The sequence below is a fragment of the Anastrepha ludens genome, chromosome 3, assembly GCF_028408465.1.
Source record: "Anastrepha ludens isolate Willacy chromosome 3, idAnaLude1.1, whole genome shotgun sequence".
NCBI lineage: Eukaryota > Metazoa > Arthropoda > Insecta > Diptera > Tephritidae > Anastrepha > Anastrepha ludens.
Genome location: NC_071499.1, coordinates 72,123,956 through 72,143,552, shown reverse-complemented (window position 1 = coordinate 72,143,552; position 19,597 = coordinate 72,123,956). Strand labels below are relative to the sequence as shown.

The following is a 19,597-nucleotide window of genomic DNA, read 5'->3' as shown; positions in this document are numbered from 1 at the left end:
GAGATGCTTCTTGAACGGCGGAAAAGAAAAGGTTTCCTGCATCGCATCGTCACTGGCGATGAGGCGATGAAAAATAGATATATTATAATAACCTTAAGCGTCGAAAATGTTGGAGCCTGCCAGGTGAACCAGGTCCATCGACAGTGAAAAAAAATATTCATGCTTCAAAGGTTATGCTGTGCATCTGATGGGATCAGAGGGCAGAGTGCAAGAGTCTTTCCAATCAGAAACGTTTTTTTGGTAAAAATTTATGCGATGAAATCTGTAGGTAAAAGATGGGTCGTAAAACCACGCATTGTACACTGGTGGTACACTGCGGTTATGAGGCCCATCCTCTCTCTCTACGGTACCTTTGGTGACCCACATTAGAAAATATTACAGGGGCACTGCCTTCTACCCCAAACAAAGACTCTTGCAATTCTATTAGACCTCCTCCCCATAGTTATCTACCTAAAATGTTAAGCTAATTGCAACATAATCATAGTGAATGCGTGCCTACCTAAGAAATATTTCGGATTTGGGCGTTCAAAAGTTCCCGGAACTCTTCCGGGTACTTATAGGGAGCTATACTACACTGCTGCATAATTCATGATGTGAATGGGATAAAGTTAAGGATCTTGACCCACCCAGTACCTATATTCACTGACTCAAGACTAAATAGTAAGATCGGGAGTGTGACTTTCGCTCTGAAGTGCTAGAACTGAACTTAAGTCTACGGCTACCTGACTACCTGACTACTGCAGAGTATTTTAAGTTGATTTAATAGCTATAAAGGAGGCTGCGTTGTGGGTCAAGAACTTGCAGTACAACCGATCACTATTTACACTGAGAGTCAAGCTACCATATAATCTCTACATTTCAATAATACTTCTTCCGAAGCAATAGTTGAATTTAGAGATTTTCTTAATGAGCTGGTTAAGCGGTGTACCACGAACGCTGGTTGGATGCTTGGACACAGAGACCTTCCTGAAAATTGCATCGCTAGGAGGGGAACTGTTCTCAAATCAGTCAATTCTGCCCTATACGCAGGGCATCCTTTTATGCTTTAAACCGGATCTGGATCAGGTCGGTCTACATCACGAAATCCAAGAGTAGATGGGCGACGGAGTTCGCTTGTGAGGTAACTAGACAGGTTTAATCTAGAAGGAATTCGTCCCTCATCAATCTAGACTGGCCTGTAATTAGTGCAGTAATTGGTATAATCACTGGACTCTGCTTAATGGGTACACGTAAGAAACGCAAATGACTTCTGTTGCAGTTGCAAGAACGAGGTGGAGAGTATTGAATACATCCTTTGCCACTACCCCATTCTTGCTTCGAATCGGCAACTATCGACAATATTTTATCCTTTCTTCGAGGAATAAAATGGTTTCTGAATTAGAAGGGAAACAGGGAAACTTGAGTCCAAACTAGTGGTATCGCCATGGGATCCCAGGCCTAAATGAGAGCCGCAACCACGATAATCTAACCTAATTTATGCGATGAAATACCCACGTAAAAAAATATGTGCAATAATATTTCCGCATGCGATGAAATTGACAGTTCGTATGTGTTAGCTCAGCGCAAATGGAGATGTGAGGTACTGTGGAACTATACTTTTCATACGCTTTTGTACGACGCGGTATCCCGCAAAGTTTTATATATCGTACAATAACGCGCTATATGGCACTTAATGTGTTAAACAAGTCATAATTGGATAACCGTAGAAGAATTTTCTCCTTCAATATGATTCCACTCTTAAATATAATGCCCTTGTCGATTATTTACACGCCAACAGTTCCTCGCACGGCATCCCAGTGCCGTTTCCTCATGCATGGATTCTTGAGTGCCGTTATTAAGGGTAACGTACGCCGAAAACTATCCACATTTTTCGTGGTCACCTGCAACATATCCCAATTGCGCTCCATATAACGTTTATTTAATATATTGAATTCCTTATACAAATTGATGGCCGTATCTTCCATTTCGTCAATGTTGGTTTGCCAAAAGTTGGAGGCACGCCATTCATCCCATGCCGTTTGCCACTCCATTATAAGCTCCCAAATACCTCTAATTACTTCTAATTCATTCTGTAATTTTTTCAAATCCATATTTTCGGGTTGATTGATATGAAAGGTACCTAAATCGTCAATTAAACTCTTCTGGAATTTGAAGCAATCTTGTACTTTATTATCAATAATTCTCAAATATTTGAGTGCAGTTTTTGGTTTGCTATGGAGAAATGTGAGAAGGGAGAAAAGGAAATGGAAATGGAATGAAAGGGAATAAATAATGTCTAAAAGCTACATAAGATTGGCATATTAGAGAAAAACCCTAGAAATTAAAAATTAAGTAAATTAAAAATTTTACGTTTGCGAAGAGGTCGGTAGTTTGACCAAGAAATCGGCTAGAAACTCCTTCATGACTGTCTTGAATTTGTCAGCTTGTCGCAGTAATACCTTCTTAAATTCTTCTCGTGTCGTATCTAGCATATCGCCGGAATCTAACAAAATTTTCAAATATGCATCCCACTCAGCTTCAAATTTATTCACCAGCTTGCGTGTTGTATTGGGTATTTCAACCAAGAAACGATCGAGCAATTTGAAAAGATCGAACATTGCAGGGAATTCCGCTTGTTTGCGTGGGGCATCATTGAAGAGGAATTCATAAAGTTCCATGGCTTCACGGGCCTCTTTTAGATTACGTGGTACTATTTGAATGCGCTCGCCATTTTTCCGCATGTAACGGTATACACCTTGAAATAGAAAAATAAATGAAAAAAATACGGTCAAAATTGGTATTGAATAGTATTTGCAAATGTTTAATTGTGGCTTAAAGCCTAAAGACAAAAGTCAAATACAGTTAGTAACAGAAGTGAATATACACCGAATACGTTTTCACTTTTCCCCTAATCGATGCCTTTAAACAACCTAAGTTATAACAAAATTGTGTTTTATTTACATGAATGAAATACAAAAATCATATTTAATCCAAATAATGACAACATTTTAAAAAGGAACAAAATTATAGCTTTTTATATTAAACTTTATAAAAATTCATGTCTCAAAAGTAAGTATACAGTTCATCATATTATTAATTTGTGAAATCAAAAACATAATTAAAATCAAATTTTAGTCTTTGGTAGGATAACCATTAGACTTTACAATCGCTTTAAGTCGTGATGGCATTAATTTCACCAAGTTTTCAGTTATAGCTGGTGGTATTTTGGGCATAGGCCCTATGAAAATTAGATTGTAGGGTTTCTGATGTAAAAAATTATTTACGTCTGCCTTGTACGCATGATATTCTGGGTTTCGGTAATGCATAGAGCATTAACTCAAAAGTAGAAATTTGCAAATTCATAATTCCATCTTAAAGAGGATGATATGATATACAGTTAGTAACAAAAATAAGTATACAGGAGCCTGATTTATGGAATTGTTTAGCGCTAACGCGTTCCTTAATATGTCATCAAAATATTTTACACATGGTAATTGAGTACTGGGATAAGCTTTCATATGCGCTTTAATTAAGCTGTAAATTTTAGGTACCGTTATCCACGCTTTGCTTTGTCTTTGATGCCAGCGAAATTTATGTCACAAAAGTTAGTATACAGCAAACGATTGTTCAGTTAGCATAACATTTATTTTTACGTATTGATTAAAAAAGTTAAACCTATTAAAATGAAATAATTAAAGTGAGTATAAAAATTTAGGGAAGTACGTTTTGTATTAATTTTTTTATTTTTATCTAAAAAATAATCGACCGAATGAGTCGACTTGATGAAAATGAATGAATGATGAAAAAGTCAGTGATGATACTGGTTCTATTCCGGATAGAAAAAGGACGGGCTTTAAAACAATATCTAGGCCCATCCTTTGAAGAGTAGAGCCGGTGCAAAAAGAATTTTTCCAATATTGCTTATCGTAAATTAAATTTGATTTCAAGAGGCAAACTCTTCAAAACAAAGTAATTATCTCATTTATTTGATTCATTGTCATTTAGTATTGGAATTAATAAAAGTTAAAGTACCCGATAAAAAATCTGCGGTGACTCAATATATGTTTCATTGACACCTATGAAACCAATTATATCCTGAATGGGTCTATCACATGGACTCTCATTGAATGTAATAACTATGGGTGATTTTTTAAGATCTATAGGAAAGTTTTTCAAAAAAACACAGGCAAAATTCAGAAAAATGCATGAATTTTTTTTTAAATCGATAGTACAGAGCATATAATTCAAAGCTTGAAGATTATTTCATGCAAATGTTGACCGCGACTGCGCTTTAAATGGTCCATCCGCTTAGTCTAATTTTGGCATACTCTTTCCAATGTTTCGGCCGGTATCTCACATATAAATGCTTTAATGTTGTCTTGCAATGCGTTAATTGAAGCAGGCTTATCTGAATAGATATGAGCTTTAACATAGCCCCACAAAAGATAATCTAAGGGCGTTATATCGCACGATCTGGGTGGCCAATTGACAGGTCCCGAACGTGAAATAAAATGTTCACCGAACTCGCCTCTCAACAAGTCCATTGTTACGCGTGCTGTGTGGCATGTGGCACCGTCTTGCTGAAACCACATCTCATGCAAGTCAAGCTCTTGCATTTTGAACAAAAAAAAGTTGGATATCATTTCACGGTAGCGCTCACCAGTCACAGTTACGTTACGATTCGCAGCATCTTTGAAGAAGTACGGTCCAATGATACCTCCAGCCCATAAACCGCACCAAACTGTGACCTTTTCTGGATACATTAGTAGCTCTTGCAATTCTTCTGGCTGATCTTCACTCCAAAATCGAGAATTCTGCTTATTTACGTACCCATGGATCCAAAAATGAGCTTCGTTGCTGAACACAACTTTTCGACTTTAAACTTTCTTAACAGAACACGAAGTTTTTATAATAAAATTCAATGATTTGCAAGAGTTGTTCGTTTGTAAGACGATTCATGGTTAAATTATAGACCAAACTGAAGATGTTTGACAGTGAAACAAAACTCGAAACATGCGTTAGCTGTTTAAACCAACTGTTTAAAAAGATAATAACTAAAAAATCACCCGTTATAATAACTGTGATAAACAAATTGACCAAATAAATTTATATTCAAACGCAAATTAAAATCTATGTAATTTTTAAATGGCTCAAAGCTGGTGTTGATTTTTGATAGTTTTTGAAGTGAACACTTCTTTAGAATCGTTGGGAGTGATTTGAGACTCGATGAAACGAAAAAGCGACACTACGAAGCGTTATATGTTGATATACGTACATGTGTGGTTGCGTACTGCTGAGCCACGCTAGTATAGTGAGTATTGTAGTATGTATACTACACTGCCTATTACTTGCTTTGGTATTTAGACCAAGCGTTCTACGAATGTTTGTATGTATGTTAGTACGTCTGTGTAATATACGCGTTACGACGCTCATAATAGCAACCGCGTGTGCTGTATTGCGTCCGTATTTTTATATTCGTAAATATTTTCATTTTTAAATATTTACCGCAATTATGCCGAAAAATAATGCAGAAAAGTGTCGTGAATATCGACAGAAAAAAAACAAAAGACTGAATCGACAACACGATCAAAAAGTATTTCAAAGATATGTTGACAACATCGAAACCAAAGCATTTGTATCATATTTTAGCTATTATAAGCCACTCGTATCATTTTTTGAAATTGAAAACAATGAGGATGAATAATAATAAAATGAAGAAAATAAAATATGAGCTTTATAGCAATGTTATAAAGAACCTATAATTATCCCGCTCCTAATGCTGCTTTCGTCTCATTCTCTCTCAGTTTGTTTTACGAAAGGTTTCACTTCTATCGTGTCTAACCGTTAGACTGGTAGTTTTTTTTATTCACGGTGTTATGCATTTTCATGCGTATAAAAAATGTTCCAAATTCGGGCTGATATTATACTGACCGTCACTATGTACATGTATGTGTGCATATCTTATGAGTGAACACCACTTACCATTTATTTTGGTGGTTGCACGTCGTAGCAACAATTTAACATTCAACATTTGCCATTTCTCTATATAGTCCATTACAGTGTTCTTAAGAAAGTTCTGATTCACCAAGATAAAGTACACATTTACTATGGAGTCCTTAATACCAATTTCATCAGCCAAAACGCTATAATATTCAATACTCTGTTCGAAAACACGAGCGCTTTGATTCGTTGCCAGTATGGACTTTGTAAATTCAACATCCGTTTTCTCCCAGACATCGTGATAATAACGCCAGCCTTTCAAAAACGTTTCGATCTCTTCTTCATTGTATTTCGATTCATATTCCAGTGAAGATTGTATTTCTTTCGATTCCGTATCATTTGCAAAAGTTATGGAAAACAATGGTTGTTGATACTCTTTTGGCAATTTAAGTTTCGCTGTTAGCCTAGGGAAAATCGCCAAACTTGTGCTAACGCGCTCGGACATTTCCGAAAAGAGTTTAATGATATCTTTAATGGGTGGATACAGATGTATCTAAGCAAAAAGAAAGCATGAGTGAACATAATTGCGGTATTAAAAATATATTAAGTTTAAGCACATATGTACTCGTATGTATGTATTCACGTATGCACAGCATTTGTTAACTTTTACCTTGCCATCCACAATATCGACCTTTACAATGAGTATGGGCGATGGAAGTATATCACCTTGAGAGCATACTAGATTGTATACGTTTATCAAAGAGTTGCGGGCACTGCACAATAGTGCCGCATTCAGCATATTATCGAATTGGGTGACATATCCATACCACTCAGTTTCCATCTTAGAAGAATAACGAAAAGAAAGTTCAGGATGTGATAAATGGAATAACAATGTTTTAAAAGCATACACTAATAAAATGGTCGAATAAACAAAAATGAAATTCTCCACTGGCTAAAATTACTATAGCATAGGGACTTACTGATAAGATTCAAAAATAATTTTTTTTTAAGAAAATATAGGTCATTTCCATAAAAAACTATGTAAATCTAAGTTTCAAACTTTGTAAAACTAAACAAAAAAAAATCAAAATATTCGAAAATTTTTAAGCAGAATATTTATAGAAAACTTTGGATATGCAGTTTTATAAAAAAAAAAAAACAAAAAAAAAAAAACACTTCTACGTACATTTCTATTATGTGTTTTGCCGAGCTCCTCCTCATATTTGTGGGGTGCGTCTTGATGTGGAGACACCTACAGTTTTAAGCCGACTCCGACGGCAAATGGTTTTTTAAGTAGCTTTTTCATGACATAAACGCACTCGGAGGTTTGCCATTGCCCACCGAGGGCTGACCGCTATCAGAAAAAACTTTTTCTATAAAAACTTTTTTTCTATGCTCCCGAATGGTAGTCCGCACCAACCCATTCGGTTACGGCGATCGACGCAGTTTTATAGACCACTGAGTTGTGGTATATGAAGCGTAAATTTCCGGGCACTCAAAACTCGCATTGATATTTGACAATTTTTTTGATGACGATGCTTTGGGTGTTCTCTTTCATATAAAAAAGTGTCGAACAATCGTTATATTGAACAAACGCATAAGACTTCAAACCAATTCGTTACATTGAACAAACGCATAAGACTCTAAAAACCAAAAACAACTAAAAAAAATAATTTTTATAAAAGTATTATAGCTTATTTATTATACCTACTTTACTGTACCAAAATTCAATGGGCTATAAAAATGTATATCCGAAATTTTTCTAAAAAATTCTGATTTAAAGTTTGAAATTTTGATGAACATTTTTTGAGTTTTTTTAATTTTTTCAAGTTCAAAGCTGGGATTTATTTAGTTTTTCTTGGAGAAATAACTGACTTATGTTGTTCATAAAATATTGAAATTACGTATTGTAGAAAATGAATGAATTGCCAATACCTGCCAATATTTTCAAATGAAATAGTTATTTAACGCAGTATAAGTGTAAGTATTTCAGATTCTTTTTTACGAGCTTTTTGTGTACTTCAAATTTATTGTGAATAAAATACTGCCATAGTATTAAGAAGGTAATAATTGCCTTTTTTTAACGTAAGGTTTTTTTTTTTGCAGTGCAACTATTTCGCAGCACAGATGACTAGTCATGGAATCAATAAAAACGCGCTCACTTGTAGGTGTAGATAAGTATAGGGTGGGCCATGTAAAATTTGCTTTTTGAATCGGCTATAAACAAAAAACTTATCAATATTTTTTCAAACTTTTTTTTTTAATTTTGAAGATTGAACATTGCCATTTATGAATGAAAAACAATATCGTTCAAATGACTGCCACGACTGGCTTTACAGTAGGCCATTCGATCAACCCAATATTTAAGCACATTTTCGATTGTTTGGGCTCCAATTTCATGAATGGCAACTTCGATTTCGTGTTTTAAAGCATCAATCGTCTCTGGATGGTTCGCATAGCATTTGTCCTTAACGATTATTGGTTTTCAAAAACGGTAGCCAAAAGTTCGAGTGTAACTTTGGCAGTGTGACAAGTTGCACCGTCCTGTTGAAACCAATTGTCGTTCATGTCATCGTCTTCAATTTTTGGAAACAAAAACTCGTTGAGCATGTCACGGTAACGCTCGCCATTTACTGTAACCGCGGCTCCTCGCTCATTTTCGAAAAAAATGGCCCGATGATGCCGCCAGACCAAAAACCGCACCAAACAGTGACTCGTTGTGGATGCATTTGGTTTCTACAGTAACGTGTGGATTTTCTGAGCCCCAAATCCGACAATTTTACTTATTGAAATAGCCACCGATGTGAAAATCAGAAAAGAAGAAGAAGACTCACCACTTTGGAAATAGGTTTTCAATATTTCTCAATTTTGTTCAATCGTATAGCGTCCCATTTCGTAAATGTCAGACCTTTAAGTAAATTATGAACATATTCGACATGTCATTTGTGTTACCATTCTCAAAAAAATAGGTGGTTCAAAAAGCAAACGCTATATGGCCCACCCTGTAGATAGCATAACAAATGTAGATACTCCTCAAGAGATATAGAACCATATCGGTCCTAAAAACAGCCGTGAAGAAGGTAAATTTTAGAATATATTAGTTTGGGGAGAAAGAAATCCATTATTTTTGCGTAAAATGTTTGCGCAGATGGCTTAAAACTGTTTATGGTCAATTTTTAGCTCCTGGGCGATGCTACGAGTTCGCTCAACTTCGATTATTTCTGTGATTTTATGGACATTTTGTTTAACATCAAAAAAAGCTTAAACGGAATAGGTGGATTAGGTATCACACTATCGGCACTACAAACACCATACACAATTTCAGCGGCCTGACTGGCCTTTATCAAAGGATAACTTTAAAATGTACGGACTTTTCTCTTTGCTGACTATATTTTAAAAATAATCATTGTACGCAGACTTCGGCTGTTGGGTATATGCAAGTCCATATACGCTATGAGTCTTGCTTCTGAGTCAAGGATTCTTATGAATATCTTTTTTCTATGTGAATTCAAACTCTGCTGAATTCAAACAAAACACATCATTTACACAAAAATATGATTCTGAGCTAAATCATACTTTTTAAGCACAATATCCAATTATTTAACTCTCTTAAAAATCATAATTTCAAATTATAATAAATAAAAATTATAATTCAACAAGCAAATTTCAGACATAATTAACATATTAAGTTGGGGAATAAGTTCGTAGCGTTTTTACCGAAGACTTTTATTTAAACAAAAACAACAATTATATCAATAATTTAACCAATTATATATTTGCCGTTGGTGTTTACAACCTTCTCCCACCTCTCGACCAATTTGTTGATGCCGTTCCGCCAAAACCGCCTGGTCTGGTGTTAAAGAAGTTGTTGAGCCAGTTTTTAAGGACCTCTTTGTTATCATATGGTTTGACAGGGAGCGGAAAAGATGATAATCGGTCGGTGCAAGGTCCGGAGTATATGGCGAATGCTGAGGGACATCCCATTCGAGCTTTTGGAGTGCGGCTTTGACGACTTGTGCAAAATGGGACCTGGCGTTGTCGTGAAGTAGTATGGTTTGACCCTGTCGATCAGGTTTTTTCAGTCGAATAGTCTCATTCACGCAGTGTAGCATTCTGTTTGAGCATTTTCCAGTGGACCATGCCCTCCTATTTCCACCAAAAACATATAATGATCTTCTTTAGATGACGACCCGACTTGACTATCGGCTTTGGCATATCTTTTTTCCCACTCCCACTCCTTTCTTTGCTTCACATTGATGTGTAGGCACCATTTCTCATCTCTCGTGACGATTTGGTACAAAAAGCGCTGTTTATCACCGCGTGTTGCTCGATGGCGTGCGAGATGTTGAGAAGCATTTTGAAGGCGACTTTCTTTGTTTTGTTCGTTGAGTTTGTGAGGCCCCCAGGCTCTAAATTTTTCGGTAAATCCCATTGAATGAAGGTGATTGAGAATCGTTTTATGATCGCAGCTCATTTTTGCCGTCTATTCACGACCGTTTTCCCTCAAAAGTGACTTCAGACGTTCTTCATCGAATTCAGAAGGCCTTCCGCTGCGGGACGTGTCATCGATGTCAAAGTCGCCATTTTTGAGCTTTGGAAACTGTTTTCATGCTGTAGACTCGTCTATGACACCTTCTCCATAGACGTCGCAAATGTAACGGTCGCAAATTTTGACCTCGATGAAAAGCAAAGAAGTCGATAATGTTGATTTTTGCTTCCTGGGCATTTCATTTCTAACCCTTAAAGCTAATAAAAAATTAAATATGTATCTCAAAAATATAATTAACATAGTTTTTTAAGGCAGAAAGAGTTCTATCGAATTAATACTTATCCTTTGTCAAACAGCAAACAAATCATCGTAAAATAAAAGAAAATATAAAAACGCTATGAACTTATTCCCCAACCCAATATATAAATACTTAGAAAACTCTAGGATTTATTTGCAAAAAAAAAAAAACATGTACTCACCTCATCTAAAACCGGTTGAAATTCAGTGAATACGGCAAAGAGTAGATCCACAATTGTATCGTAGTGGTCCATAATAGCGTTCGTCGCTTTACGAATAGCAGACTCCAGTGTTAACTCGAATACTGGCAATTCCAGCGCTCCGCTTAAAGCTATCTTTATCAAGGGTGTGTCACAGATTTTCTCACATGTCTTCGCAATTTGGCGATTGGCACGTTTGTAAATGTCCAATGAGTCCTGTAGTTTCTTCGTATGCTTTGCACAGTCCGCTATATAAGCATCGCTCAATTCACCACTCCAAGTGAGCTTAAATAGGCCGGGTGATATTTTCCGATCGCATGCATGTATTAGTGCACGAAATAGATTTCTCTCTTCTTCCGAAAGAGCGGCCAGTATGCGATTGTAGTCCAAACACACCGTAACGACACTATTATAGACAAATTGTAATGTGTTGTAGCGATCGTAAACTTTACGAATTAGCGCTGGTATTTGAAAGCCAAGCTTATCGAAATGTCGCGCTTGTTCACATATGCTCAACACCGTACGATCCATATTACATTCGAGTAGGCCACGTTTTACCTTGCTGCGCACGAGCAGCGTACGTTCCAAACGATTTTCTAGGGTGCTACTACTGCAATTTGTTACCCATTCATCGAATGCTTTTCGGATTTCTTTCGTAAAGTCCTTTTTGAGATTTTCAAATTTTTCGAGCACAATTTTCGCCTCGGGCACCACCGGCAGCCAGTCAGAAGTGTTGAGTCGATCGCGTAGCCATTGAAGACGCTCGAGATTAACGCGATAGCCAATGGCACGGGAAACATAATATGGGATCCAAGATTCGTGCACCTTTATACGTTCTATTAACATTTTCGTTGTGTCTGACATTTCTTTGTCGAACATTAGCCAGACATCACTCACTTGACGTAGGTAAGTTTTGCGTATACTGGCGCGATAGGAGTAAAAGAGTGTTACATTGAGTACCTCGAGACCCTCCTCGATATTGCAGATACGTTGAAAAACATTCGACATGAGGCGTTGTATGGTCTCTTCAAAGCTTAATACAGTGCGGCGATATTTTAAGACCTCTTCATACCTGTCAGGAAGTGAGAAAAACATTAATGTGTTGAGAATTTTATTTAATAAAAATAAAAAAATAAGGTAATGCAAGGCGGCCGCCATAGCCGAATGGGTTGGTGTATGACTACGATTCGGAAGTGCGTAGGTTCGAATCTCTGTGCATGAACATCACAAAGAAAATGTTTTTTCTAATACCGGTCGCCCCTCGGTAGGCAATGGCAAACCTCCAAATGTATTTCTGCCATGAAAAAGCTTCTCATAAAAAAACATTTGCCGTTCGGAGTCGGCTTAAAACTGTAGGCCCCTCTATTTGTCAAACAACACTAAGCCGCAGAAGGAGGAGCTCGGTCAAACACATAACAGAAGTGTACGCGTCAGTTATTTATGCCTTAGTATCGCATGAAATGTTTTTACGAAATTTTGTGAACCGTTCGTTATGAAATCTTCTGTTCAGACTAGGTTTTGAAGTAATATTTGTGTCTTTCAGATACATTGCTCTGAAACTTCTGAGGACGACACAATGACCTGGGTTGTTTTGTTCATTGCACTTTAACATACAAAAACTCCTCCTTTGTTATACATATGTATCTAAACGGGGTCCCAAATCCTGATATCTGCCACTAGATCTATACATCAGTCATAAGGTGTATTCTCGTGTATGGAATAACTTTATAACTCGAGTAAGACAGTAAACGGTATTTATTCACCAAAGTGCAAAGGTTTGCGGGATTGTAGATTATATGATAAGTGAAGGGAGGCTTTTAATGTTATTTTGTAAATCTTTTTTGACGATAGACCTGACACAGCCCGTGTACCTCTCTTTGAGAGAGACTTTGCCTTGGAAACCTGAAACTTCCGAGCACTTTGCTTATTCAAAAAGTTTGCCTTTCTTCAGAGCAGCATAGCTCATTGTACTCTTATCTCGTTTCCAGAAAGCTACACAAGAATGTCAATCAGCGAAATGTAGAGGGGAATTTAAACACTTCATCTGGTAGCGTAGCTCTTTATACAAACAGATCAAAACTTGATAATTATATAGGAGATGGTATCTTCTCGTAAATTCCATCTTGAAGTCTCTCATTCCTATTGCTTGATTACTGCAGTATATTCCAGTCTAATGAAATTGAGATTATAGATCATCTCTGAACTGGGCCATTAGGAGCAAATGTTTTATTCCTTAGCTTTATTTGGAGCTCCCCTCTTTAGAGATTTTTCAAACTTATTTAGATCGCAGACTTATTTAGATTTAAGATTAGTTCTAAGCTTGCGCGAGACCACTCAAGATGGCTAAACAGAACATGCTCCACACCATTTATAAAGCAGGTCTTAGAAAACTGTCAGCCAAATAAGCCTATAAGGTTCTTGGTTATCCAAGTTTATCTTTCTGGAAAATAATTCATTGGTAAACTGTTTCTTAGAGAATTCTATATAGACAAGCTGGTGAGTGATGGAATCAATGTACGACTTGTAAGCTGAAATTGTGCACGAAGCGTGTACTCTCTGAGAAGGTTAACTACTCTGTTGTTGCAGTGCTAATATGGAATGTTTAAAGAAAACTATTCTTCATCTTTTATGTAACTAAAAGGTATTGTACAAAAGCCGGCGATCATCGTAACCGAATAGGTTTGTACGTCACTACCATTTGGTAGGCCCCTGCTTTGGAAACCTTCTATGGGCATGAAACACATGAATGATGGAAAGGTTTTTCCTAATAACGGCTGAACTCTATTTGTGGAACAACATCGAGACGCACGCCACAAATAGGAGGAGGAGCTCGGCCAAACACCCAAAAAGGGTGTACGAGCCAATTATATATATATATGCCACCCTAATAGAACATTGTTGAAAATAAACTATTCCTCATTTACTATGCAACTGTATAGTACGGTGCGAAAGCAGGCTACGGTATTTGGAGACACCTTTTCTGCCCACGGTGTCACTTTAAAATGCTTGATTAGATTCATCAGGCACTCAGCTTAGTTCAGAACGAAGGAAGAAATAATCTATCTCTCACTATGATCTCAGTATAGATCTTTATTTTTGGTCCTAGGTATGCTGCCGTAGCCGAATGGGTTGGTGCGTGATTACCACTCGGAATTCACCGAGAGAACGTTGGTTCGAATCTCGGTGAAACACCAAAATTAAGAAAAACATTTTTCTAATAGCGGTCGCCCCTCGGTAGGCAATGGCAAACCTCCGAGTGTATTTCTGCCATGAAAAAGCTCTTCATAAAAATATCTGCCGTTCGGAATCGGCTTGAAACTGTAGGGCCCTTCATTTGTGGAACGGGTGTGCGCAACAATAATATATATTATATAATATAAATATATACATATGCTGCTTATCCCAGCTTTAATCACTTTCATATACCTACCTATATCAACCTTCGTCTATAGTGTGGTGTAAATACATTTTTATCTCATATGAGTTCGGTTTTCACTTACCACTCATTTTTGTTGACATTCAATATTAGCTCTTTGGAATCGTGTTCCAAAGCATCCAGTAATATCTTAAACTGCTTCTCAACACCTTCCGCAGTTCTTTCAAACTCCTCGCCGTTCGTTCCGCCAAACGTTGGTTTTGGTATTGCCTCGGTTTCATCCAAACGTCCAAACACAATCATCGATTCACAGATGTCAATTAGATCATTGAGACGTTCAATAAAGGCGTCGACATGATTGAAGATCATAGCGTTTTCTAAATCCCAACCAATTGCGGGTTCTCGCGCAGCATGCTTCTTGGACATTAACTCATAAATGGCTTTATATGACAGACAACAATCGATTGCCATATTTGCCATACGTATGCCAAAACGTGAATTGCCTTGCAACACCAGATCAACATTGACTTGATCGAGACAAAACTTAACAATCTGATTGCTGAGATTCCGAAAAAGGTCAGTAATGAGATCGCGACGCTGGTAGAATTCAGAGTTCAACCAAATATAGCGAATGATATTTACAATGCGTGGTATTAGTGCCGGTACGGCAGCAGGTGATTCGGCTTTGTCAATAAGTGAGCAAGGCTCTATGAGCAAATAGAGATATTTAATATTTGATTTAGCTTCTTCCATTTCATTGTGGCATTCTTGAATAAGCTCATCCACTTGTTTAATATAAACAGAATGAGAAATACGTAGCACTTGAATGATTTGTTGTACGTCTTCGTGTTGTAGCTGATTGTCCAACCCTTGAAGTACTTCAACTGCAGATAAAAAATACAAAAAAATTATATATACAAATGAGTGTAAAACGTTTTCATTTGCTCACATCGATACAGCCAAAACTCGTACTCCTCCGGTGGCACTACGAAATCATGCTGAGCCACAAGTGTCTTATCATTCAATAATGTGCGTATCTGTGTCGTCCAATAAACCACAATCGATTCCAGATTTTTGACGAACTCGCGATCATGTTGCACGCCTGGACGTGAGACTTGCTTCACCACATAAGGCACATACAAAACTGTCAAACCCGCCATTTTGTAATGCAAGCTGGTGAGGTAGCAGAGAAATTTATCCATTGCTCTACAAAAGCGACTCTTAATATTGTCGTTCCAGTCTTTATAATTCCGAAATATTGGCTGATATACATATTGCATAATCTTCAACAAACAGCCGTCAACGTCCTCTTGCAAGGAACCAAAATAAATCTCATCGTGGAAACCATCTACAGTGAAGATTTGGTTAGGCTTGCGCACATAGTAATTAATATCGGCCACCGGTGCCAGCGGAAATCCCAAACACACACTAATTACATTGCGATCGTAGAAGATCGTCATTAGCGGGTGATTCACCTCCATAAACCAACGTTTGATGCCATTGAGCGTTTCCTCAGTCCAATCGCGATGATCCAAACCGAACAGCATTGTCATGCGTTTCACATACATGACGAGCTTATTCAGGTCCTCTTCGCTATATTCTGGCACTGGGATGACGGGCGCAGTTGGCAGTAGGTCCTTTTTCTTTTTATCGGCAGCCTCTGTATCGAATAAAATAATTGGATGGCGTGTGAAAAACATAAAATTGGTGAACGTTCCGCAAATTGCAAAATACCTTGTTCATCCATCGAGGAACTACTGGACATGCTAAGTGCATCTCCTGCGGCACCTTTGTCCATATCCTTATTCGCAGATTTGTCTTTCGTGGACATTTTGTTGATTGTAAGTAACGTCTGTTCGCCTCAAAAGTTCATTTAGATATGTGAAAATTTTTGAAAGTTATCTGGCACATATGCAACAGTTTCCATGAGGCCATGATTTTGTTGTTAAAGCAAAGTTATGTTGCTATTGTCAAATCGAAAGGAGAGTTTGTTTATTCAGGTTGCTTAGCAGCGCTATTTGAGGGTAATTTGTTTGTAAACAATATATGGTAAATAAACATTGTAAATTCTGTTTCCAAGAGCAACACACACAGCTGATATAGTTTTTGCTTTGATTTTGAATTTCTAAACAAAATTTCAAAATAATTATTTTCATCTATTCAACTTTATTTGAAAATATGTTTTATTTTTGAATTCATAACTAAATTTTATAAACTGCTTGCCATTGTTTAAAAACTGTTATCAATGTTTTATCGTAAGTTTTTCTGTTTGTAAAAATGTATTTGGTTCTTCTTTGGTGTATTTTTATTTTTTAAATGTTCCGAAATCTTCGTTTCATAATCCACGAAAGTAAGTTAAGTAGAAGTGGCAGTCGGTCTTTAAGCTAACTCACTTAGACCATTGTCGCTCCATTATGATACCACAGTAGCACTTTATCTGCTACTCCTCGTTAAACCATTTTGTTTTAAATGCAAACCCATTGATCGGGCTGACACGTATGTCCCTAAGGTCATCGGTATCATTCAAGAACGATGAGCCAAAGTATCTAAACCTTCTGGCATACCACGCAGAATACTGATAAGGAAGATGTCTGACATACTCTTGCTCCTCCGCATTCTCGATGCATCTGCAATAGTCGAAATGAGGTATGTTTAATTTTGAACATATCGATCCAGGAGGCCGTGGCTTGCGATCAAAGCAACTAACATAGAGACGTTTTTCTTTGGCCGATTCTTGACATCACATTCTGCCTAAATTCTTTTTGTAGCGTTACATGTCAGACTATTAACCAATTTCGTGCTGGCTGAAGTGCCAATGCTACACTACGCAGTTTGAAGGTTGAGAAGGATATTGTCACATAATCCAATAAGGGTCAAAAGGGTTTCTTATGGAAAATAATGAATAAATTAAAAAATATACTTATAATTTCGCTTACACGCACGTTAGGTGAGATTAAGCGAGGTTCTACTCCACGTTAATTTTGTCCTACAAATGAGGGGGCCTGAAGGTACCAAATAGTTTCTTTTGAGTAGCTCGTAAACCACTGCTTACATCAAACATCAAATTACAGAAAAATGAAGGATTATAGTGACGTCACACTGGTGTAGTTGCATGAGAAAAATGTGATAATGAGAATAAGAACGTTAGAAGAAAAAGAATAAATTACAAAAGCAACGCTGAGCCAAGTGAGACGAATAAATACACAAAAGAGACGTCACACACACACCAATTCTGTCAAATTTCACTGAGAGCGGATTAATGGAACGAGATGTACATACATACATACTCAGTTCTTACATAAGTTCTGTTATAAGTTAAGTCTGTTATAGAGATGAAATTATAAGACTTTTTTATTAAGTAAATATAAAAAAAATGTTTAATTTTCATTCGAAATGATCACCATTTGCTTTTACACAAACCTTCAAACGATTAGGTAATGCAGCATTGTAGCACTCACGGTTTCTATGCATATCGACGTCGCTGCTCCAACTAAAGATTGTTCGAGACTCTCCAAATTTCTGTGAGGCTGTCGAAGACTTCATGTTCTCCAATTCTGACCACAAACTGTAGTCCAATGGATTCAGATCTGGAATTTTAGAAGTCCAACCGTCTACGGCTATGAACACAGGAATACTGTTTTTAGCCACTACTGGGTGGTTTTTGCATCACGAGGTGGAGCTGAATCTTCCTGGAAGATCCAACGCTTCCATTGAAGAGAGCACTATTCAACTGCTTCACCACACCTTCTAAGACATCCTCCTGGTACACTTTTGCCCCGGTCTTAGCCACTTTTTCGCAGATATGAAGAGATCTAACGCCTTTACAAGACGCTCCCCACCATCACGGAAGCTGATTGGTGGCCCCCTTAAACCCTTGGAACAACATTTTTTGCGTCTAAAAAAGTTTTAGCATAGATTTTGTAATTTTGTTTATTAAAAATGTGTTCAAAAGTGAAAATTTTCTCATCTGTGAAAATAATATTTTCAGGGCTGTTGGCCGCGTGCCACCGAAGAAGCTGCTTGCATCTTTCGAGCCTACTTTTCTTCAAGCGCTTTATCAAAACATGACCAGTTGAATGACGGAAGGAGTTCATGTGGAGATCATCTCTGATTAGTCTTAACATAAATCTGGTCGATACATTCATTTCCCTGGACATGATTTTCTGCTTTCTAAGGGGATTTCAGCGAATTCTTTCTTGAACGACTTTTATGCCTATACTGGTTCGAACCACTCGAGGACTACCACTTCGTTTTCTGCCTGCCACTTCAGACGTTTGGGAAAAACGATTGATCGTTCGGTAAACCATGTTATCGAAAATATTAAGTTTTTTCAGCAATTCGAAAGTCTGACTTACACTTTTACCAGACTTTTGTAATGCAATCACTGCAATGAGTATAATTTATGATTAGACAATGCAAAGGACAAAATCAAAAATAACGGTACTTTTTTCTGCGAATTTGTTCTCGCCGTATACATTTGTAACAGAATTTGTGGCAGGACTAAATATGTAGTGAAAAAAAGTGTTTCCTGTTATTATTGCTGTAATGCCAAAAAACATTCATGTTGTTGTTGTAGCGGCACGAACATTTCTCGTAAATGTACGGGGAATGCTGCTAGAGTGACAGTCCTTGGTCGGAGATAAATCCGGGTCGTTCCGGTAATGTAGCACCGACTGCCGTGAATGTCTTCGTTCATTCTTATGAAAGGCTGCTGTTGCCTCGATAAAATTTCTCATAAAAACAACGTGCCATTCAGAAGTGGCAGTAAATTGAGGGTTCCTTCATTTGTGTAAGAAAGAATGCTCCACGAATTGAAGGAGAAATTCAGTTAAAACACTTAACAAAGACTTTATGCGCGATTTACATATTAGGTGAAGTAAAAAGCTCTAAACATTTGTTCGTCTTATTTCGACAAGGAAATGTACGTGGTTAGAATTATTCTTATGCAGTAATCAATGGAGTATATGTAGATTCTGCTTGACGATTTCTATAATTTTGTCAATATTTCGATAGTTGGCCTACCAGTACTCAATTGCTGGAATCACCTCTTTGCTGTCGCTTTCGCTACTGAATGGGGAGAATAAACTGTACAAATATAGTTGGCCGTTTAACCAGATTTTTTACCTTGGGCGTGGTGGTACTGAAGAATGTGTACAATTTTCTCTTCCGCTCATTTTCATGTGGGAACGATGCATCATCAAATAGGAAACTGTCCAAAACCTTTTTGAAATTTAATGCAACAACCTTTAAATTACCTACAAGTATAGAGTGAGCTAATACAACATTCCATACATCGTGAGATATGATTCACTCAAG

General features: G+C 37.2%; 1 protein-coding gene across 1 annotated transcript in view; it reads right to left on the bottom strand.

Annotated features, from left to right (window-relative positions):
* The window catches only part of LOC128858196 (dynein axonemal heavy chain 2), a 33,498-nt gene extending 17,394 nt beyond the window's left edge, over positions 1–16,104 (bottom strand). The window contains exons 1-8 of the mRNA XM_054094253.1: positions 16,016–16,104; positions 15,231–15,941; positions 14,406–15,165; positions 10,888–11,977; positions 6,590–6,760; positions 5,962–6,472; positions 2,350–2,734; positions 1,768–2,211 (exon numbers count right to left, since the gene is read on the bottom strand). Of these exons, the coding sequence (XP_053950228.1) occupies positions 1,768–2,211; positions 2,350–2,734; positions 5,962–6,472; positions 6,590–6,760; positions 10,888–11,977; positions 14,406–15,165; positions 15,231–15,941; positions 16,016–16,079 (4,136 nt within the window). The 5' untranslated portion in view covers positions 16,080–16,104. The remainder of the gene's footprint in view (positions 1–1,767; positions 2,212–2,349; positions 2,735–5,961; positions 6,473–6,589; positions 6,761–10,887; positions 11,978–14,405; positions 15,166–15,230; positions 15,942–16,015) is intronic.
* Positions 16,105–19,597: the final 3,493 nt, after the last annotated feature.